Below are 22,518 nucleotides of genomic sequence, written 5' to 3' on the forward strand. Positions count from 1 at the left end.
ATAAATAATAATAATAATAAATATTCCAGTCTCTGCAGGTTTGAATAATTTCATATTTATAACATACCTACAGTACATAACTAGCCTACAGTATGTTTCACATTAACAAGTCAATCATATTTTATTACTTACCTCACAATATAGATTTCTGCCTACTTGTGAAAATAAAATCATTTTAGCTCCAGGTAGGTCCACATTTCTCTGTTTGTGAGCATTATTTTTCATGTCCCTTTCTTAAACCAAGTGCAATGCAGCTCTGCCACATGAACAGGCAACATGAACCATAAAGAACAGCGGGTTCTTTTAAAGGAACAGCACACAATAAAAAACAATGCTTTCTCACTGACAGTGACGCTTGCTCAGGACCCTTGGCATATCACTTTTTAATACCTCACTTTCTTTTTAACTCAGTCAAACTCGTTGCAAAGCAGCTTTACAGGAAATTAAAGTGTATTATAATATAATAATAATAACAACAACAACAATAATAAAATAATAACTTGTATTAATATTGTATTGCTTGTTGTATTCGTCATTTGTAGCTAAGTCTGATTGGATGGAAGCATCTGCTACATGAATATGTATTTTAATACAGAAGGGGTGGCTGATCTTACTGTAAGGAATTGCGATGTAAAATTAATACAAAATAAAATATTAAATTTAATAAAACACAAACAAACAAATAAATAAACACATAGAAAAGTACATAAGAAAATACACAATTAAATATAAAGCAATTAATTAAATTATATTTATTTACATTTACATTTAGTTATTCAGCGGACGCTTTTATCCAAAGCGATTTACACTCAAAAGTTCGTCATACAATTTTAATTATTATTATTGCTTATTGTTTTTAGTGTCCTAATTAGTAGTTGAAGGCATGACGAAAATGATTTAAATCAGCGTATTATTGAGGAAAATTAGCATTTGTGAATATTAAAAAAATTAAATTCCTATTCAAACAATTACAGTGAGGAAAAATAACAAAGTAATGTTAAGTCGATCTCTGTTTCAGTTTTTGAAGCGAAGAGTGTAGATAGATCAAACCAAAAAAAAAGGAAAAAGTTGGGAAACCCTGATACTGACGAAACGAAGGCGGTCAGACGTCACTTCCGCCTGATGGCCTGAAATGCAGGCGGCCATGTTTCATTAGCAAACACTGTCAGGCGCAGCAGCGGTTTGTTGATGCTGTGAAGTGCAGCTGTATTTTTACACTCTCTCTCTCGGTTTATCGCAGGTTGGTGAGAGGATGAGCGGCGGCACGCCGTATATCGGGAGTAAGATCAGTCTGATCAGTAAAGCGGAGATCCGGTATGAAGGCATTCTCTACACCATCGACACCGAGAACTCCACCGTCGCGCTCGCTAAAGGTAACGTTACACTCCTCAAACACAACACGCGCTTTGTTTTAAGAGTTAGTGTTTTAGGCTGTGTCTCGAATGCAGTGAGCTGCCCTACATAGACAGCAGTGTCGACTAACGCGTCCTGAAGTGTGTAAACGCGGTCTGTCTCTAGGGTTTCTCGCAGGTTTGTGTTTAATGGAGGATTTGTGCAGCTGGTAGCTGTTTTAAGAGTGATGCTATTATAAACATGTTAACCAGAGTTAGTCTTATTGCTACTACTTTACAATCATACGTGTGGGATCCCGTTGAAACGGTGTAAGCAGACTATTGTGTTTTTAACTGTTTTTATTTTTAAATTGATAACGTTAGTAGTGGCTAATGCAAAGTCACCACAGTTTTAGTCGCTGTGATATTTTGGCTGAAACTGTGGTCTCTGTTAAGTCTCTGAAGTAATCGATTGTCATTCTTAAGATTATTTATTTGAGCACAAGCAGTAACGTTACACTGACACACTTTTTTCTTATTGTTGTTTTAAATTAAATTTAATAATAATTTTTTTCTTGCTGTGTGTGTATATGTGTGTGTGTGTGTGTATATGTGTGTGTGTGTATGTATGTGTGTATGTATATGTGTATATGTATATACACTCACGGGCCACTTTATTAGGTACACCTGTTCAATTGCTTGGTAACACAAATAGCTAATCAGCCAATCACATGGCAGCAACTCAACATTTAGGCATCTAGATGTGGTGAAGACGACTTGCTGAAGTTCAAACCGAGCATCAGAATGGGGAAGAAAGGGGATTTAAGTGACTTTGAACGTGGAATTGTTGTTGGTGCCAGACGGGCTGGTCTGAGTATTTCAAAAACTGCTGATCTACTGGGATTTTCACACACAACCATCTCTAGGGTTTACAGAGAATGGTCAGAAAAAGAGAAAAAATGCCTTGTTGATGTCAGAGGTCAGAGGAGAATGGGCAGACTGGTTAGAGATGATAGAGAGGCAACAGTAACTCAAATACCCACTCGTTACACCCAAGGTATGCAGAATACCATCTCTGAACGCACAACACGTCGAACCCTGAAGCAGATGGGCTACAGCAGCAGAAGACCACACCGGGTGCCGCTCCTGTCAGCTAAGAACAGGAAACGGAGGCTACAATTCACACAGGCTCACCAAAATTGGACAATAGAAGATTGGAAAAACGTTGCCTGGTCTGATGAGTCTCGATTTCTGCTGCGACATTCAGATGGTAGTCAGAAATTGGCGTAAAGAACATGAAAGCATGGATCCATCCTGCCTTGTCTCAACGGTTCAGGCTGGTGGTGGTGGTGTAATGGTGTGGGGGATATTTTCTTGGCACACTTTGGGCCCCTTAGTACCAATTGAGCATCGTTTAAACGCCACAGCCTACCTGAGTATTGTTGCTGACCATGTCCATCCATTTATGACCACCATGTACCCATCCTCTGATGTCTACTTACAGTAGGATAATGCACCATGTCACAAAGCTCAAATCATCTCAGACTGGTTTCTTGAACACGACAATAAGTTGACTTTACTCAAATGGCCTCCACAGTCACCAGATCTCAATACAATAGAGCACCTTTGGGATGTGGTGGAACGGAAGATTCGCATCATGGATGTGCAGCCGACAAATCTGCAGCAACTGCGTGATGCCATCATGTCAATATGGACCAAAATCTCTGAGGAATGTTTCCAATCTCTTCCATGAAGAATTAAGGCAGTTCTGAAGGCAAAAGGGGGTCCAACCCGGTACTAGCAAGGTGTACCTAATAAAGTAGCCAGTGAGTGTATGTGTGATTCCTGATTTCTAGAAAAATATATAATTTCTAGAGAAATTTTAAGAGAAATTATTTTAATTTGTATAATTTCTAGAGAGAGATAAATCAAATTAAAACAACTCTATGGGGAAAATAGTGATAACACGCTGACTTAACACTTATTGGTTTAACTATATAGTAACTAAACTGTTAGTTAGTGATGTTTCAGTTGAGAATCTCAACTCTTTTTATGAGCACTTCACTTGTAGCACAAAAAATCTAAGATTATATAAAAAATGCAGTGTACTCCAGACTTACAGTGTCCCAGACACTAATGATTCCTAAAGATAAATCACTGTCTGTTGACCTGAGGTTTCGTTATCTGTTATAAATGTTATGAACTTGACTTTCATTAGCGTTACGGCACAGTGTGAGGATATATCAGCACTGTTTGTTGTTTGGAAATGGTGAGGTCAGACTTGACTTTGCTGTGCAAAAGCAGTCTGATTAAGAAGATTAGAGTCAATGACCTTTATTAAATTCAAATTACTTGTATGTAAGCTCATTTAAAACTCCTGATTTGCTCTTAATTCTTGTTGCAGTGCGCTCCTTTGGCACAGAGGACCGACCCACGGACCGCCCCATTGCACCCAGGGATGAGACGTTTGAGTATATTATATTCAGAGGAAGTGACATCAAAGACCTGACGGTGTGTGAACCTCCCAAACCAACATGCTCTCTGCCTCAGGACCCCGCCATTGTTCAGGTATAGACAAGGACACCCTCAGGGCCAATGAGTGCCCTGTATGAACAAAAACATGGTTTATAATAAGCTTAATTTATTATAACTGCAAGTAGTGTATTTTAGGCACATGTAGGCCAAAGTCTGGTGAGCTGCCTATTGTTAGATCCTTTTAACACATCAGGAAAGCCAAGAATTTGGATCCACTGTTGTTTTTTTTACCAGATCCTTACAGAAGTTTTGTCTGGTATCCAAAAACGTTAATAACTGTTTCTATTAGACAGAGAAGCAGACAGAGGCAGTATAAAAGAGTGGAAAGCAGGAGACTTTTGTAAAAAAATGAGCAGTGTTTATTGAATAATCGTACCTAATCTTAGTTGTGTCTGGCTCTGTCGTTGTATCAAAGCAGAAGCAATGGAGAATAATGCTTCATTGCATCAACCAGTGACGTTTAAAACCTTGAGATGGAGACATTATTGTGAAGAAGAGAAAAAAAAAAAAAAAAAGTCATGGAACCACATAGTCATAAGATTAAACAAACAAAAAAAGCACGGGAAGAGTGAAGAAAATGAATGTTTAAGTCTAAATGCTTAATGCAATTATTATTATTTATTTATTTTACAATTATTTAACTCTATCATTTACTGATTCAGGCAATATTGGGATTTCTGTAATATCTGCTAAACCTGTTTTCTGGATTTGGCCAGAGATTAAAATTTTCAACTGAATCCATGAATTTGTTTCAGTAATTACTAGGGGTTTCAGTCGATTAACATTTCTAATCTAACTAATTACAGAGTGCTGCTAAATTTGGCTGTGAAAATACCCCCCAAAAGATAATTTAAAAAACAAAATATCATTTGAGAAACATCTCAGTATCTTTTGTTCTCAGTATTTTGTTTTCTGTTTGAAATGAGATTATTTTGCTTGCCCCATTGGCAGATTTAGCTTGTTTCACACAAAATCTCTAACTTTAATCACTAATTTTGACATGTTTTTTTGAAAAAAGGAACATTTTTACTTTTCTAGAAAATCCTTCTTGATTTAAAGGGATAGTTCACCCAAAAATGAAAATATGATGTTTATCTGCTTGACCCAAGGGTTTCTTCAGTAGAACACAAAGATTTTTAACTCTAACCGTTGCAGTCTGTCAATCATATAATGGCAGTCAATGGGACCCACGGCTTTAAGAGACAAAAAAACATACACGGACAAAACCAAATTAAACCCTGCGGCTCGTGACGATACATTGAGGCTCGGCAGACACGAAACATCAGTTTGTGCAAGAAACTGAACAGTGTTTATATAGTTTTTTACCTCTGATCTACCGCACTTTCAACTTTCCTCCGCATTCACAACAGCTGGTGCGTGATTGTGTGAACAATGAGTGACCTATACGTGCGACAGATCGCTTCCGCGCATGCGTCTACTATGCTAGAGCACATTGACGCGTCACGCACCGGCTGTTGTGAACGCGCTCAGGACAGTTGGACATCGCGGTGGATTTGGTTTTGTCTTTTTTTTTTTTGTTTTTTTTTTTACTCTCAAAGCCGTGGGTCCCATTGACTGCCATTTTATATGACTGACAGACTGCAGCGGGGGATGAATTATCCCTTTTTATTTTTAGATATTTTGGCTGGAAACAAGATGAAACAAAAAATCTAAAGCATTTTTTGCAGTGTAGTTTCATCAGAAAAGGACTTGTACTAAAAATGCAGTCTAGGTAGGCAGCTCATTAACTTTCAAATACTGAAACTTGCAAAAACCTGTGCTAAGAAATTAAATCTTTGAGCTTTGTGTGATAGTTCTTAGATTGCATTGTGTTGGTTTTCAGTTTGTCATTGTTCATGAGCAGTTTTTGAGCAGTGACCTCATGCTTTATTCGTCTGTTAGTCCTCTATGGGATCCTCCACTGCCCCTCCATCATCCTTCCAGTCTGGGAACCCCTACGGGCTGTTCAACCGTCCACAAGTCACGCCATACACCCAGTTCAACCCCAGCCCACTGGTCTCACCGCAGTTTGGCACTGTTGGAGTTGGTAAGTCCACATCACAGCTTTGTATTTGAGAAGGTTAGGAACATTTTATAATAACATACAGCTGCGAAATACTGCAACACCTCCATTGATTTGTTACAAGGTTCTGAGCAGAAGTGACAGAACAGGATATTTAAGTCTGCGTTTGATGATCCTGTGGCACCTCTGATGTGTGTGCCTGCTCTTCCTTTCCTCACAGGAAGTACAATGGGATTGTTTGGTAGTGACACTGGCATGACTGCAGCACTGTCTCAGAGCGGTGCTGTTGCCTCTGCTGTCAACAGTGACACTTTGAGTGCATTCGTAGCAGAAGGTAAACCTCTCCCTGGGGGCTAAAATCAACCTATTCAGAAGCCAAATGATTTGGGTTCATCTAACTGCCAAATCAAAACACTTTGACACTTTCAGTTTATCAGTGTGAAATAAAGCTACGTGTTTAGTACTCGGCAAGATCCTAACAGTTTGGTGGTCTCAGTTGTCTCTTGAAAGTTTCATGTGTAACAATTTCACTTCTCGCTCTCGGGGGAAGTTTTAAGGCACCTGCATGCAGAGGAAAAATGAGGGGGTTTAATAGCTTCCTTATAACCTAAATAACTTACAGGCCACATACACACTGCAGACATTTGGGAATAATCACATTAAACTGGATATACAGAAGTTGACATAATGTAACTGGGAATTTGGATACGAACTGTTTAACCCATTTACTTGACCAGACTAACTTTAATGAACAGACATTGTCCTACAATAAACATTAGTTCTCATCTTTTTGACCTTCTCAATAGACTCAAGCTTGCTAATCTTGCTTAGTGCCCTCTTGTGATGGCAGCGTATAGGGTTGCCATCCCAATAAATCCATGGGAAACTTTACTATGTTTTCTTGGTTGCTCTCCAGAATCTTCTGGCTGGCAGGTCCAGCCTAACCTTCCCCATGTGTTTCGACCCTCAGTTAAGAGATTGATTAGTGGTTCAGTAGTACAGGACAACCCATCACTCATGTCCTGGCTGCAAGCTCAGTTCCTCTCTCTGGTTCCACATCAGTAGATTCTTTCTGGTGATTCTTCAGCCTTTGTGCTATGGCATAATTCTTGGCCTCTACATTGTTGTGGCTGTTCTCAGTAGGGAGTTCCCCTATCCAAGCCATCCAGCTCCTTGTACTTGATGTCCTCTTTGATGCTTCCTGGCAACCTCGTTCCAGGTTTCTGCTTGCTCCACCAGAGCAAATCTCTTTCCCTCTGACCACATAGTTATGTTTGGTCCCAGGATTGTGTACCGCATTAGAGTAGAGATCGACCGATATATCGATTTACCGATATTTTTCCCGATATTTAAGCATTTTTCCATAATCGAATATCGGTTTTGTAATATCGGATTCCCCGATAAACACCGCCATCTTGTGGACGTTTTCAGAATTGCGCGCAGGATCGCAATTGCAGCGCATCTGAGGGGAGATGAGACAGCAACGGCGTGCAGGTACTTGATTTGCTGTAGTTAGTAAACTATTTAATATTACAGGCATTAATGCACAAATTAGATGTATTACATAAATGCCTGATATATAGTTTAAATGCAACTTGGCTCTAAGAAATATGATAAATAAGATACTCTGTCAAGCCCTGTCCCTATAAAGATAGGCTATAACTTTGCCTGAAATAACACAGCCATGAATTAGCACATGGTGGAAATAAAAGCGCTGAATTTAATTCTGTCTGTGGTCTATTAGTCTCGTGAAGTCGGAGTCACATAGATAATCCGTCAAGTCCTCTCCCAATAAAGACGTAACTTTGCATGAATTAAATAATACAGCCATGAATGATTGCATGTTGGAAATAAAAGCGCTGAATGTAATTCTCTCTCTGTTGTCTATATGCTCATCATTAGTCTCGTGAAGCCGCTTTCATATTGCAGTTCACTCAGCGGGTTGATGCTCAAGAAATGCTCAGCACGGCCACCGCATGTAACTTTTAACAAGATTCACTTTTTTGAAGCACCCTAAATTGTATTAACACTTACTATATAACCATTATTTCGTTTATAAACATCTAAATTAATACAACTCTATGGAAATTAATTATTTATTATCTCCGCGATCGATCGCAGTTTGAGTAGCCTATAGTTCTGTGGCATATAAACCGCGCTGTCAGCAGCATAATTTAGAGCATGCCAGTTGAGAAATGCAATAAAATACAATGCTTGTTATATTCCAATATTCCAGAGAATATTATTCCGTGAATTAACATTATCCAGTGAATTATTCTTCACTCTTTATCCTATTAAACAGCTTATAAACCTACTAAAACTGTAGTTAAAAATGAAGTTGATATGACTCCTTTCCTTTATTTTCTCCATTTGAAAACATTAGACTTTCTATGTTCATTTTGCTTACTGCTAATATTAGTGTTGCAGCTAAAGCTTTTTATAAATAAAATGTTTTTTATTGTTGTAATACGAAGATTAAATTGAACATGACAGGGCTCTAGACTGCGACCAAAATGGTAATTGTTTGCGAGTTAAAATTTGATGTGGTCGCATTTGTACGAGTGCCAGGTCTGCGCTGCTCCAAAGCGTCTGCTTCATACAGTGCGCGCTGCCAGCCGCAGCACATTATAGCAGGAGTCAGATTTCACTGATCACGTGAAGAGAGGTGCTTTCAGCACGAGCGCTTAGTGGGTAGAGCCTGGTTTATACTCGCTGCGTCAGCACGAGCGTGAAGGTGCGCGTCGCGGATGGATTTGTTTTCAAACTAAAGTAAAAGACCGCTTCTTAAACCAGAGAAAGTGAACGTGGTGGTATTCTTGTAGAAAAAACTCCTGTCAGCTACAGCCAGTTTAGTTTTACTTTTCTTTTTGTTTTCGTTTTGAGAAGCTTGTTATCTTTGCTGTTTACCTCAGGTTATGCTATAGAGGTTTTCCTTAATTAAAAAAAATATATATTAATATTTATTTGCTTCCTCAGAGTTTGCTAAACATTCTGTAATATACTCGGTATATAGTACAGCACGTGGTGTGTCCTGTGCCATGCCTCGTCTTATTCGTTTTGTTGATAAATGTTATGTAAGAGTTTGTCATTGTCAACGTACTGTTTTATTGTTGTTGCGCTTTTTAATTAAGAATAACAATGAATCCATCTTTTGTTTTAGTCTTAAAAAGTTAAAGGTGTATAGATATAAGCAAAACAGACAATGATCTTTTCTTGTAAAATGTGACACCAAGATCGCAAATTTGAAAGTAAAAAGCGCACGAAAAAAGGAATTCCTGATCACAAAATTTAAATCACAAATAATACAGATGAAAAAGAACGAGTTGAATGTTGAACACTTTCGTTACCATATAACTATAAACTATGATAAAAGTTCATCAGCATGCATTGATTAATCAAATGTTGTAGCAAAAACAAAAAACAAATTGCAACCAAATTATGTGCTCGTGTGCAAAAGTGAGATCAGTGGGAAGAATGAGTCTAGAGCCCTGCATGAAAGACTGCTAATTCTCAAAACATTTTTTGTTAAGATGACTGAAAGGAGGAAAAACCAAAGTGAAGTATGGACTTACTTCACGCAGTCATTTATTTACTTTATAACAGTAAATAAATATCGGTTCTGCATATCGGTTATCGGGCACATAGACATGCAAATAATTGGTATCGGTATCGGTTATAAAAAATCAATATCGGTCGATCACTACATTAGAGGTGGGCGATATGACCAATTTCTTAACACGATAAGAGTAATTTTATTTCACTGGAGCAATATATAATCACCGTATAGTTATTCTCACTTTTAACATTGATACCATAGAAATTTCATCATTCTTGTCACAAGAGGCAATATCACAAAAAAACTAATACTAGCTCAAAAAAAACACAAGCTCAGCAAAGACGAGTAAAGTCAGCGATTTTAAATGAGTAAGAAAATGATTACAAGCAAGCTGACAAACTACAGTACAACATTAAACAATGTAGCATTTCTTAAGTAATCGAATGTATAAACACGGCATATTCTTCACTATATATTTTCTTAAAGTTACTAAGAAGATTTAGTCAAGCGCAGTGAGATTTTTCTCAATTGTTGTTTGATTAACATGAATGACAGACAGCAGGAATATTAGACTGTCACTTTAAGAGCTGCCTGGATCCAATGTACTGTTACACTTGTTTTCTTTCTCAGCTGTTTGCTTTCACTTAAGATCTACTGTTTACGAGGATACTTGCAAAGATGAGTACTTACAAGTGTGTATATTTAACCGTTCAAGGCATATAAAGCGGCAAAAATTTCTTGGCTTAAAATCGCTTATTTTTAAACCACAATGCTTAACGTTTGCAAACGATAAGTTTTCATGACCATGTAGCACAGCAACATCGTGTAACCGTGATCGAGACAATAGTCAAATTTCTAACGGTTGATGATTTTCTACCAGTTAATCGTGTCTACCGTATATCGCCCTCACCCCTAGATCAGAGTATTACAACTTTCCACCTAGGTACATCTCCACACCTATGGGCACGGTTTAGCACATTGGAAAATGGGGACTAGTGCCTTGCTGACTGTGCGTCATCCTGTAAGCATCGATACTTTATCTTGGCACCACCTGTACTTTCCCTGGGTCACTGCTGCTTTGCAGCTTGACAGGATGTGTGCCTTTGAGGCCCATTGACTCTGCAGAATTTGCAAACCGAGACTTTTCACAATCACCACCTGCGCAAATTCTCCAGGGGTTAGAGGGTATCGTAGACAACCCTAAACAGAAAAGATTGAAAGCTGCCCCAGCCTCATGCAGTAATGTTATCTTCAAGGTGGGATGATCTACCTTGACCATTTTCCTTGAAGCTCCTACTTTCCAACGTACCTCTTCCTGAGTTTCTCACTTTTGCTTAGACTTTGGCTTCTGTCATTGGGCTGGATCAGGGATTGGCAACTCTGGCCCTCAAGGTGTGCAATGTCCTGCAGAGCTGAGCTCCACTCCTAATCAAACACTCTGGGGAAAAAAATGACTGAATACCAAGTGGGTGTGTTTGATTCATTGTGTCACAGTCATCAACATTGTGGTCATGTGTTGTATAGACCGCAAAACTCTGCAGGACCTTGGGGTCCAGAGCTGTCCACCATTAGGCTGGGTTGTCCCCATTGTTGGAGGTGCAATATATGAGACTATTCCTTTTCAGTGCTTGGGTTTCCTGTGATGTCCCTTGGTTTAGGTGGCCATTCTGTTGGCCACTTCCACCATGATTGTGTATTGACGTTAGCCTCTGTGACTTGTCCCTGTAGGTCATAAGTCAAAAAAATTGTGAACTACTTCTACAGTTTGATTCTATGCACTCTGTGCAAATTTAAAGTTTGGTTGTCAGGACCTGAAGTTTTTTGTTGTCGCTCCTGAACTCTACGACAACTGTATTAAGCTGCTGTGTGTACGTGGCCACTGTGTGTCTTTTGAAACTGTGATTTTAAAATTTCTCAAAGTACTTTACAGTTGAGTGTTTGTCTGGATTGTGGTGATGACCTCTGTTCAATCAATAAATAACTTCATTAACACAATTCACCAGATTTCGTCTTCTAACCAGCACTGATTTCCTTACATAAGGGTGGCTGCTGTTCTTAACCTTTTAACGAACCTGTAAATGGTAGATTACTTTAGTCTTTTAACTTTCACCATTGTTTTTATACAGATCATGCCAATCTGGCTCTGAACCCTCTGAGAAAGAGCCAACCAGCGGATCCTGCTGCCCCATCAGCACCTGCGGTCACCGCCGCTGCTGCTCCCACTGCCGCGGCTCGTAAGAGCCCCGTGGAAACTCGCGCAGCCTCCACCAATACACAGACGCCTGTGGACCTCACCGAACAGACTAGGGGTGAGAATAAATCCAGATGCCACAAGCTTGCTGCTCAAGACTGTGTTGCAGTTCAGTGTTACCACTTTTCCAAAAGACGCTTAAAGGGATAGTTCACCCTTAAATGAAAATTCGGTCATTAATTACTCAACCTCGTGTCGTTCCAAACCCGTAAGCCCTCCGTTCAACTTCAGAACACAAATGAAGATAGTTTTGTTGAAATCTGAGTACCACGATGCATGTGCGCGCTTTCTCCAGAATGGTATAAGCGTTATGTTCAGGAGAAAACGCACTTATGCTGAATGTAAACGACACTGATTACGTTCTGGAGAAAGCTCGCACATGCGCCATGGTACTCTCCAAAATGGCGGAAGATGGTAACTCGGGGAGAAGAATTGTTGAATAAATTGTTAGTTTTGTTTCCTTTGCGCACACACAGGCCTAGTATTCTTGTAGCTTTGCAAAATTGAAGTTGAGCCACTGATGCCACATGGACTGTTTTACCGATGTCTTTGCTACGTTTCTGGACCTGAGAACATTGCAGTTGCGTTGCTGTCTATGGAGGGTCAGAGATTTCATCAAAAATATCTTAATTCGTGTTCTGAAGATGAACGAAGGTGTTGTGTTTGGAATGACATGAGGGTGAGTAATTAATGACAGCATTTTCATTTTGGGGTGAACTATCTCTTTAAGGCTGTTCACGCAGAATGAATCTTGGCGTCTAAAAATGAGACTGCACTTAATGGTTAAAAAAATTAAATTTGCAGTGCAGAACGTGAGACGTGATGCAATAATTGAAATAAAAGAAAATAGCCAAACAGCAGAATTGATAGAGAATATCAGCCTCTATTTTTAAGAAAGGTGGTCATAATCGCTTGAAGAAATGTTATATAATTCAGGGTATCCAGACATAGCCACTATAAGCGCCTCCTTCACGGCGGAGATACTGCAACGGTCACAAGGCTTGACGTTAAGCATTCTCATATGGTAAATTTGTCATTTACTTGTCCGAGTATAAAAGTTACTTGCCCGGAGAGAATTTTTTTAAATTTAATTTATTGTAGTTAAATTTGAAAAATAATAAAGTATGAATACTGTTGTATTTTAAAATAAAAAGGGAGTATTAATTACAAATAAAATTATTTTATATTAAATTTAAAAATAAAATGCTAATATTTACTACTTTTATATATCAATTTTCAAACTTAAATTTAAATTGTTTTAGTTCAATTTAATCAGACAATTAGTATAAGACATTTGGGCTGTTACCAAACTAATGAAATCAGTATCAACAAAATTAATCTTTGCAATGCAGAGGAAACAAAGAAGCTGAATCTGAAGTGGAATAGATATATTTACTCTGTTAATGCAGCTCTGAGGGACGTGGAACGCTTTAATCTGCAGTTACAAATGAATAAATAATGTTTCGATTCATAAAACGTTGAATACTGATATTTGAAAAAAACAAATACTGTAAATGTGAAATTAAAACCACCAGGAAGTGGCATCACGTCACTGTTAATAAGTGATTCATTGCGACTGAACCGAATCATTTAAACGGGTGATTGAACGAATCACCGTCATGTTGCTCAGAGACGCCAACCAGTGCTGTGGCTGAGTTTGGGATTATTTTTGTTGGTAAAACGGAGCAAAAACCGGAAATAACGTAAGTCTCTTAATGTTAACTTCTTGTTTATTGAACTGTTATAAAATCACATTTGTAATCATGATGGTTTTTGGAGCAAAGAAAACGGCGCTCTATCTTCGTGAAACCATATTAAATTATATAAATATACATTTTCTTCTCCCATATCTTGAACGGTCTGATCATTCTTCATGCATTGTAACACTGAATCATGCAGAGAAAACGCACTCGCACGTGAGCTAGTCTAACCTAGACGACTTTACGTAATGTATGCGTGCACTCTGTAGGTGTTTTGATTCTTGCAGTACACTCGATAAGACAATTACAATATATATCGCACACCCCTATAACACAGGCTAGATCATAAAGGCAGTTATTGTTTTTTGTATTGACTTTCAAGTTAATGAAAGTTTTCAAGTGTTAATACCGAGCCCTGGGTCATACACATCCAACTAGCATTTTTTTAACAAAAAACAAAAAAAACAAAGGGAAAAAATAAGCACATTGACATGGAAAAATGGGCTGTGTGAACCGCACCTAATGGGATTTGAACTCCGTCTCTTCATGTAACCATGTTGTGCAATGACTAACACAAAGAGGACGCAAATGGGAAGTCCGTTTGGGTGTTCCCATGTCTGACTCCATCTGAAATGTGGCGATACTGAATCACGTATTTAAGAGTCTTACTCGTAGCTTTTGGAGAACGTGTTTTAATATCCATGGCATTTAATTTGTCATTCTAGTTTTAAAAACTGAATGAGAACGTTAATCCTTTAGTGGTACTACAATAATGTTTGGACCTCTGATGCCCAAGTTTGCTCTCCAGGTAGGTAGTTCATTAAGATGCAGCCTATAACTCGGGCTGTTCACGGAGTCACTTGACAAACATAATGGATTCTGTGTAGGAATTACAGGCCTTTTATTAGGGCTTCTCAGAAAATGAACAATATTAAGAATAGAGAAACATGACACCATATGAACAATGCTAGTGTTAAAACTGGTTCTGCTACAAGGATTTGGTACAGCTTAATGTCTTAAAGAATTATACTCTCCCAGGCACGGATGTCCCGAAACCAAGCGTACCCGAGTCCAGTCAGTCCAGCGGAGGGAACGGGGACACTTCTAAACGGCTCGCAGGTTATCACTCGTCTGCTCAAAAGCCTTTCACCGCAGTCATGTTGTGCTGTTGGATGCTAAAACTGAATGATTCTTATAAGAGCTTCGTCATCTGTGTTTTACACGCATCCACACAGTGGCTTTTAGCAAGCTCCTTTCTTCTAGAGGAACTTCTGGATGGTGAATCTCATGCAACCTGATGAGCGTGTTTCACCCTACGGTTAAAAAGAACAAATGCATTTAAGAAACCTGGTTTTTGGACCAGTAGGCTTCACATGTGACATCGTTTTCCCCTGAAGGGTCATAATTGTAATGTGCAAAAAGAGTTAAAGGTCTCATTGAAATGTTATGTAATTAAAATTGTACTTTACCAATCTGCTGATGTTAATAATTAAAACTGTAACAGGAGCACCTAATTGTCTTGAAAATGTGCACGTGTGCATATTGTTTTAATTTTGGTGGAATGTTGACCTGATTGTTTTCATGAGATTCACTCCGTATGCTGAATGCAGATATCACCTGTGTTCTTATGATTCTTATGTGACTGTTTACTTCAAGTTATACCTTTTATTTTAATATAGCTTGATTACTTCTCTGTAGAAAACGGCTTTTTCTGCACACCGACAACTAAACTTAACTAAAGTCTGTGAGAATAGACTTTCTGCATTTGTTATTAGCAACGGAATTTCACAGCATGCTCATTAATTTTATTCATTTTTCTTGTAATGTTTATAAATGCGTATATTTTCTGTATTTATGACAGTCTATTTGTATCTAGAGCTATAATGGTGTTTGTTCTGTTCAGCTGGTGGTCCTCCTGCTGCTCGCCGTGGTCGCGCCGGAGGTTATCGCGGGAGAGGACGGTTCCCTGTGCGGAGAGAAGGACCCATGAAGTTTGAGAAAGACTTTGACTTTGAGAGCGCCAACGCTCAGTTCAACAAAGACGAGATCGACAAAGAGTTCCAGAGCAAACTCAAACTGAAAGGTACAAACGGGTTACCATGCGTCAGCTGAAAAAATGCAGTACTTTTAATGAATATATACAGTAACACTTTATTTTAAGGTGTCCTTGTTACACGTTACATGCACTTACTATTATAATAACAATAAATTATGCATAATTACATGCAAGTAACTCTAAGTCAAACCCTAACTTTAACCATACAGTAAGCACATGTAGTTAATTAATATTACTCGGTACTTAAATGTAAAATTACACTGTAACAAGGACACCTTAAAATAAAGTGTAATTTAATATACTTTAAAAGAATATTCTTTAGTACAAACAGAATGTAATGTTTCCTTACACTTAACTGCTTATTAAATGTATAGGGCTGCCCTCGACTAAAGATTGTTCTGGTCAACTAGTAGTCGTACATTTTAAGCATTAAGGCTGATTTATAATTCTGATATAATAATTATGAATCTGTCAGGGGAAAAACAGCAAGTAGACTGCATTACAGTTTAAGTAATTTATTGATAGATCTAGTGCTTTTGTTGTTTTCAACTTAAGAGACGAAGTGTCTGAGACAAAAAGCGCATCCTGTTTACTTTATTTTACAAAAGTGCAACGTTTCATTGTTATTGTGAGTGCACACAAATAAACGTAGAGTCTTTATAGACTCATCTTTCAGATGAAAAGCCATATTTTAGGTCGCTGAAGGATAGGTGAGCATCTGAATGTCCTGCCCGATGTATTCCCACATAGACCAGCCGTTAACGATCAGTCCGTCACGGACTGCGTGACTTCGCGTGAGGTTTGGTCTACCAGCCCTAGGATTGTATTATAATGTAAATTTGCAAAATGCAATTATCTTGTATGTAATGCGTTTAAATACATTTGTAATTTCACATTTATATTGATTTAAGCTGGTATTAAAGTTGCTATAAACTTTAAATCTAATATGAAATGAATGTCTAAATATGAAAATTATAAAGTGTGCTCTTTTTATCAATATTCTCTTTTCTGCAAGTACAGTTTTAAGTGCACTTATGATTTTAAATCTACTACAAATGCACATTCAGTATAAAGTCTAGAGAAAAATGCAGGTATATTTCTGTGTATTAACTGTATATGTTTGTTCAGATGAGAAGTCCGATAAGGCTTTGAATGGCGAGGATAATAAGGGTGATTCAGGGGTCGACACTCAGAACAGCGAAGGAAACGCTGAGGAGGAAGATCCTCTTGTACCAAAGTGCTACTATGATAAATCCAAATCCTTCTTTGACAACATCTCCTGTGACGACACAAGGTCAGAACACATGAATGAATGATGCATTTATATAACGCTTTGTGTATTGCCGTAAAGTGCTCTACTATCATGTGGGGCAGCACACCTTTAATATGAAGCCCTAACCTTTAATGGGAACAAATTCATAAATCTTGTCATTGTACCTGATTTTAAACAGGAAGGAGAGGTCTGCAGGGTCTGGTTTCCCCCGGTGAGTACAGCAGAAATAGCCTCGGTTTGTGCAGAAACGTGCAACAAAAGATTTGTAAAATGTATTTGAACTTGTTTTCTTCTTTTCATTGTTAAGAGAGAGGAGGCAGACCTGGGCGGAGGAGCGGAGGATGAACGCAGAGACGTTTGGCATCCCGTTACGGCGGGGCCGCAGAGGCTTCAGAGGTCGTGGTGGCATGGGCTTCAGAGGGGGCCGCGGAGCCAGCCGGGGGTCATTTGGTTCTTACCCTGGTGGAAGTGGCTTCAGAGGAGGATACAGAGGAAGTCAAGGAGGAAGAGAGTTCTCTGATTTTGAATACAGGGTAATGAACGAGTCAAATTATTCTTTGCATATACATCCACATTTTATATATATTTGTGATTTATAATATAAATGTATGGCTCTTTCCTCTAATAGTGTACAAATTGTTGACCTGTTATTTTTTTTATCTAACACAAGATGGCAGGAATGCACAAATTTAAGTTTTATTTATATATTGCTTTTCTAGTGCTCCAGGACACTTTACAGTAAAGATGCAATTAGAAAAGAAAAACATCAATATAAGCAGGAATGACATTAGTACAAGTGGAAAAAACAATGAAACGCAATAAGAAAACCATAACATTCAGAAAATAAATAAGAAAAAAGAAGAGAAAAAAAAAAGAGAAGCAGATGAGTTTTAAGAAGTGATGTCAATTCTGAGATGTTGAAGCAAGGTGAGACTGAGGGATGCTGTGAAGACCAGAATCAGAGAAGAGTGATGAGTGAGTTGGGCTGTTAGGGAGGAGCAGTTTACAGAGTTACGGGGGAGTCAGGTTGTGCAACGATTTAAAAGTGAGCAGGAGTATTTTGAATTTAATACGATATACGAACGGAAGCCAATGGAGATTTAACAAAATTATAGAGTGATGTGGACAGCGCAGTTGGTGTGGGTGAATGGTCTCGCAACAGAAATACTGTAACATGGAACTGGCAGGTAAACCGATGAAAAGGGCATTGCAATAATGAAGGCGGGGCGAACCAAAAGCATAGATAATGGTTTCAGCATCTTTAACACGAATGAAACGATGGAGCATTGGCAATGCAGCATAATTGAAAGAATGCTGATTTGGTGACCGTAAATGAGCTTGAAAGTGGAGATGAATAAAAAACGTCTGTTCTGTACGTAACCCTCGTTCCCTGTGTGCACGGGGAGTGGCTCAGCATGCCAAATTTCATTGGCGTTTTCTCTTAATTAGAGAAGATTCGGGTTCCTAAGTAAGACCCTATAATGTCGAGTCACAACGTAACTCATAATGGGAACACCTAGATTTTTAACAGTACAAGATGATCTAATAAGAGTACCAGCTGTCTTAAAGAAGAGTCATTAGGAATGCTTCTAGGGGGTGACTTGGTTCCAACAATAATGATAATGTTTAGTATAAAAAAAATCATTTGTGACCCTGGAGCACAAAACCAGTCTTAAGTCGCTGGGATATTTGTAGCAATAGCCAACAATACATTGAATGGGTCAATTTTTTTTTTTTTTAATGCCAAAAATCGTTAGGACATTAAGTAAAGATCATGTTCCATGAAGATATTTTGTAAATTTCCTGCTGTAAATATATCAAATTAATTTTTGATTAGTAATATGCATTGCTAAGAACTTCATTTGGACAACTTTAAAGGTGATTTTTCTCAATATTTAGATTTTTTTATAACTGGTTTTATGGTCCAGGGTCACATTTTGCTAATGAGGAATCATTTTTTTTATTATTTATTTTATTTTCTGTATGCAAGCAGAGATTGTCAATTTGAGTGGATAGAGCGGGTTTACAGAGTATATTTGAATGTAATCAGCATATAAATGGTAATAAAAACCATGTCGGACTCTGTACAAGATTTGATGCAAGGGTAGTATGTAAATAATGAATAATAGTGAGCCAAGAACAGATCCCTGGTCAACACCTTGCTTCAAATGGCCAGTAGGGGATCAAAAATTTGGGGTTTGGATTTTGGCCCACCTAACTTGAGCACGTCGAATGTACTTACTCTAAAAGAGTGTGCAACCCTGTTATCGCTTTATTCTCCCACTAGTCAACAATGGGGCGTGTCTTTAAATTGACATCAAGGAAGTGAAAGTTAGTCACTTTCTGCAGAATGCTGCACAGAAAAATGTTTTCTTAAATGCTATCATCCCAACAATGGGTAAAAAATAATTATGTAGCACAGCCATTCAACCCTGTGGCCAAATTTATAAGAAAATGTTCTTTAATGGGAAATTAGTACAATAACTATAAACCAAAGAATCAGCCATTTAAAATATTATTCATTTGTTTTGATAATGTATCTTTGGGAAAAAATTTAATTATACATGTTTTTTAGTTTTAGCGATTTTTACTTTTTCTCTCTTCATTTGTTTCTCTAGAAGGATAACAAAATCACTACATAGATGAGAAGAAGTGGATCCGGAAGACCTGATTTGTGTGGGAACTGCATCTCGGGTCACATGTTTTGCTGAGAACGAGGAGATAAACGTACATGTTGTAAATCTGTCACCAGCACTGGGGTTCGACTGCTTGAAACCTGGCTATTAATGAAACGCCCACTCCATTTCTTCCTGAGGAGTGGAACATATACTATTTTTTGAATTGTTAATTTGAGAATATCATCTCCAGATGGTTTCCAATATATTATGATTTCTGAGGGCCGTTAGTTTGTTGACCTTCAATGCTCAACCTGAATTTGATATACTGCTTCTTACAGCCAACAGATTATTATCTAGAACAATGTATCGTGATGATTTTGATCACTGAATGAGCTTTATTTTTGACTGGTTTGCTATAAAGTATCTTACAGTGTATTTAGCATCGAAATAGACTGCCTGGAACTATTTTTCTAACGTAATTTCATTCTTCAACCCCCAACATCACTATTCCTGTAGTAAGTAGATTTTTCTTTTTAATATATATATAAAGTAGTACATTGGACTTAGATTAGGATGTATCAATCCCTTGTAAGAGGTCTGTAGTTTCTAGTGAGGTTCCTCATCAGGGCAAGCGCTTCAAGACGTGTCAGTATTGATAGTTTCACTAAAGGACATTTTAGATATAATGGAGAAAAACACAAATGCTGTCTTTAGGGAAACGATTCCTTACGGAAGTGAAATGGCACAACTTTAAATTTGACACGATATGGTCAACCAGTGGAAAGCGACCTCAGTTATGTTTATATATTCTGTGGGTTTGATTTATTTTTGATGAGGTCCACTTTGCAGTGTGTAGCACTTATTAAAGATGGCCGTTCACTCGTCAGTAAACATCTGCTACAGAGGAAATAATGATACTCTGGGAGTCTACAGAAACCTATGCTGCAATTACGCTGACGATGCATTCTTGCCTCTTTTGAGCTTCTACCGCTAACAATTATATGCATGTCATTCAGCATCAGATCATATGTTCTTCACCTCGTAAAACTGACATGTCTCACTGAGCCTAGAGCTGGCTGGAGGCCTGAGTACTTATGATTATTCAATAGCACTGCTTCCCAGTGGATGGTTTCTTCTGTCTTTAATGTGAGCGAAAGCTGGACCGTTGAAAAGCCAGAATGTGTTGTATACTGTAAAGCAGATGCTGTTCATCTTTTCCCGTCTCTCCTCGTTCAGCTGCTGTGTTTTATAGTCACTGACTGCACTAGCATGATGTCACAAGGTCATGTGACCTCGTGCACATTGTGATGTCATAGCCACACCTACGCATCGCTCTAGTTGTCGCTTGAACCGCATTGTGATTGGATAGATTTCATTTTGTAACCAAGTTTAAATTATACTCCCAATGACAGTTTTTCTGTGGAATAAGCAAAATTATGCGATTTAGAATAAAGTTTTTTTTATTTTATGTAGATTTATGACTGAAGTAGAAGGTTTGATGTTTTAACTGGCTAGTTTCTCCACTCTCCGTTCACTTTGGAGTTGGTTGTGTGGCGTATGGCTGTGACTTCACAATGATTTTTTTTCTCTCGTTTTGTTAAATGTTTGTTTAAACTGTTGGGTTAGTTGATAATGAAATAAACTCTTTTCAGATTATAGCGTATGTTATAGTCCAAGTCTGTAAGACGTAAAACTTTTTGGGTCTTGTGTGAATATCCTTTTGCACTTTTCATTCTTGTAAATTCAGAGATGCTTTGTTCCAATAATACACGTTTATCTGAATCCGGCTAAAGTGACTCTTCATCTAAAGCACATGGACATGATTTAATTAGAGCTTCATAAGGGAGCCATTTATATTTAACTGCTTAATATGGAAAATAAAAATTAAGGTATTTCCTTTACCCAGGATTAATAAACATCCATGTTGTCCTAAATTATCACTCATTTTTTAATATGCATATATAATTATTTGGCTTGTTATGGTATTAGTCTGTTGACTTAATTCCAGAGTTGTCTTTAGAGGCTGTATTACGGAGTAAGTTCCAGCTGTGTGTTTGTTCAATGTTGGACAGAGATACTCGTATAAACGGGAAGTCGCTGCATGCAGGTCTTGTCTCAAACCATCGATCTTGGAGATGTTTGGGAGGCAAATACTGTTCTGGAGATGTCTTGTGATTAACACCAAATCCTTCCATCAGGGTCGACGTGCTTTCCTTGTGAACCCGGCATGGTATCTGTTCACAACTACATGTAAAGAGGTTTTTACTAGATGCAAGAATAAACCGTTTACTATCTGTTGTGTGATTGCTTTCATTTTTTGGGTTGAGTGTTTATCCATTAGTGTAAACTGAGTTTTTGTTTATTTTAAGACATGAAAATGTAGTTTACATTAAATGCAGTTAGTTGAACGTAAGAGGACTTGCGTAAGAAAAAAAAAAAGACCCCATCAAACTGCTCCAAACCTGTTTCTTTCATCTGTTGAACTAAAAGGAAGAGATCACTGCGTCATATTTTTCAAAGTATCTTGTGTGTTCAACAAAATTATATTTGCATTTCTGGGTCGATTATCCCTTTAAGTGCATATTTACACCTAATACTGTTATTGCTTATTTTATGTAGTGAATGTGTACTTTACATCTTGTTCTGACAAGCATTTATAAATATATTTTTTTCTAATTACATATTTGTAATGATAAAATATAATAACTTTAACCCCCGGTTTCACAGACTAGTCTTAAGTCTAGTCCTAGACTAAAATGTAATTCTGAGCGGTTTCAACTGAAAGAAACTTGCACTGACTGATCTTAAATATATCAGTGCCTTTGTTTTGTCTGAAGATGCACACCAGTAATGCTTTTTTTTTTTTAAAGCATGTTCATAAAAATTGCTTAAATGTCCTAATTCAACTTTGATCTAATCCTGTCTTATTCTAAGCCCCGTCTGTGAAACCAAGCCTATATGTAATATTGAATTGAAGTAATTATATATATATATATATATATAAAACTATTTTACAAGTGCAGAGAAAAGTATTTTAAAGTGTATTTAAAATGTGTTAAGAAACGGTTATTAAAGTTTGTACTTTAAAATGTACTTAAGTGGCCTTTTATGTCAAATATAATTTCTGCAAGTACATTTTTTTGTTATAAGTATGAATATGAAGTATACTATAAGT

At 37.7% G+C, this 22,518-nt stretch overlaps 1 protein-coding gene across 4 annotated transcripts; it reads left to right on the forward strand.

Annotated features, from left to right (window-relative positions):
* Positions 1 to 1,121: 1,121 nt before the first annotated feature.
* LOC306866875 (protein LSM14 homolog A-like) lies at positions 1,122 to 21,646 on the forward strand. Of its 4 annotated transcripts, XM_079412283.1 has the most exons (11): positions 1,122 to 1,373; positions 3,736 to 3,899; positions 5,769 to 5,913; positions 6,110 to 6,223; positions 11,572 to 11,754; positions 14,435 to 14,515; positions 15,300 to 15,479; positions 16,581 to 16,746; positions 16,904 to 16,936; positions 17,033 to 17,258; positions 19,344 to 21,641. In XM_079412283.1, exons 1-11 carry the CDS (start codon positions 1,253 to 1,255, stop codon positions 19,365 to 19,367), a joined length of 1,437 nt encoding a protein of 478 aa, XP_079268409.1. In that variant the 5' UTR covers positions 1,122 to 1,252; the 3' UTR covers positions 19,368 to 21,641. The 4 variants fall into 4 exon arrangements, with proteins under 4 accessions (XP_079268409.1, XP_079268410.1, XP_079268411.1 ...); XM_079412284.1 differs by lacking the exon at positions 14,435 to 14,515 and having other exon boundaries at positions 19,344 to 21,639; XM_079412285.1 differs by lacking the exon at positions 6,110 to 6,223 and having other exon boundaries at positions 19,344 to 21,638.
* Positions 21,647 to 22,518: the final 872 nt, after the last annotated feature.

Source organism: Barbus barbus, assembly GCF_936440315.1.
Source record: "Barbus barbus genome assembly, chromosome: 48".
Taxonomy (NCBI): Eukaryota; Metazoa; Chordata; class Actinopteri; order Cypriniformes; family Cyprinidae; genus Barbus; species Barbus barbus.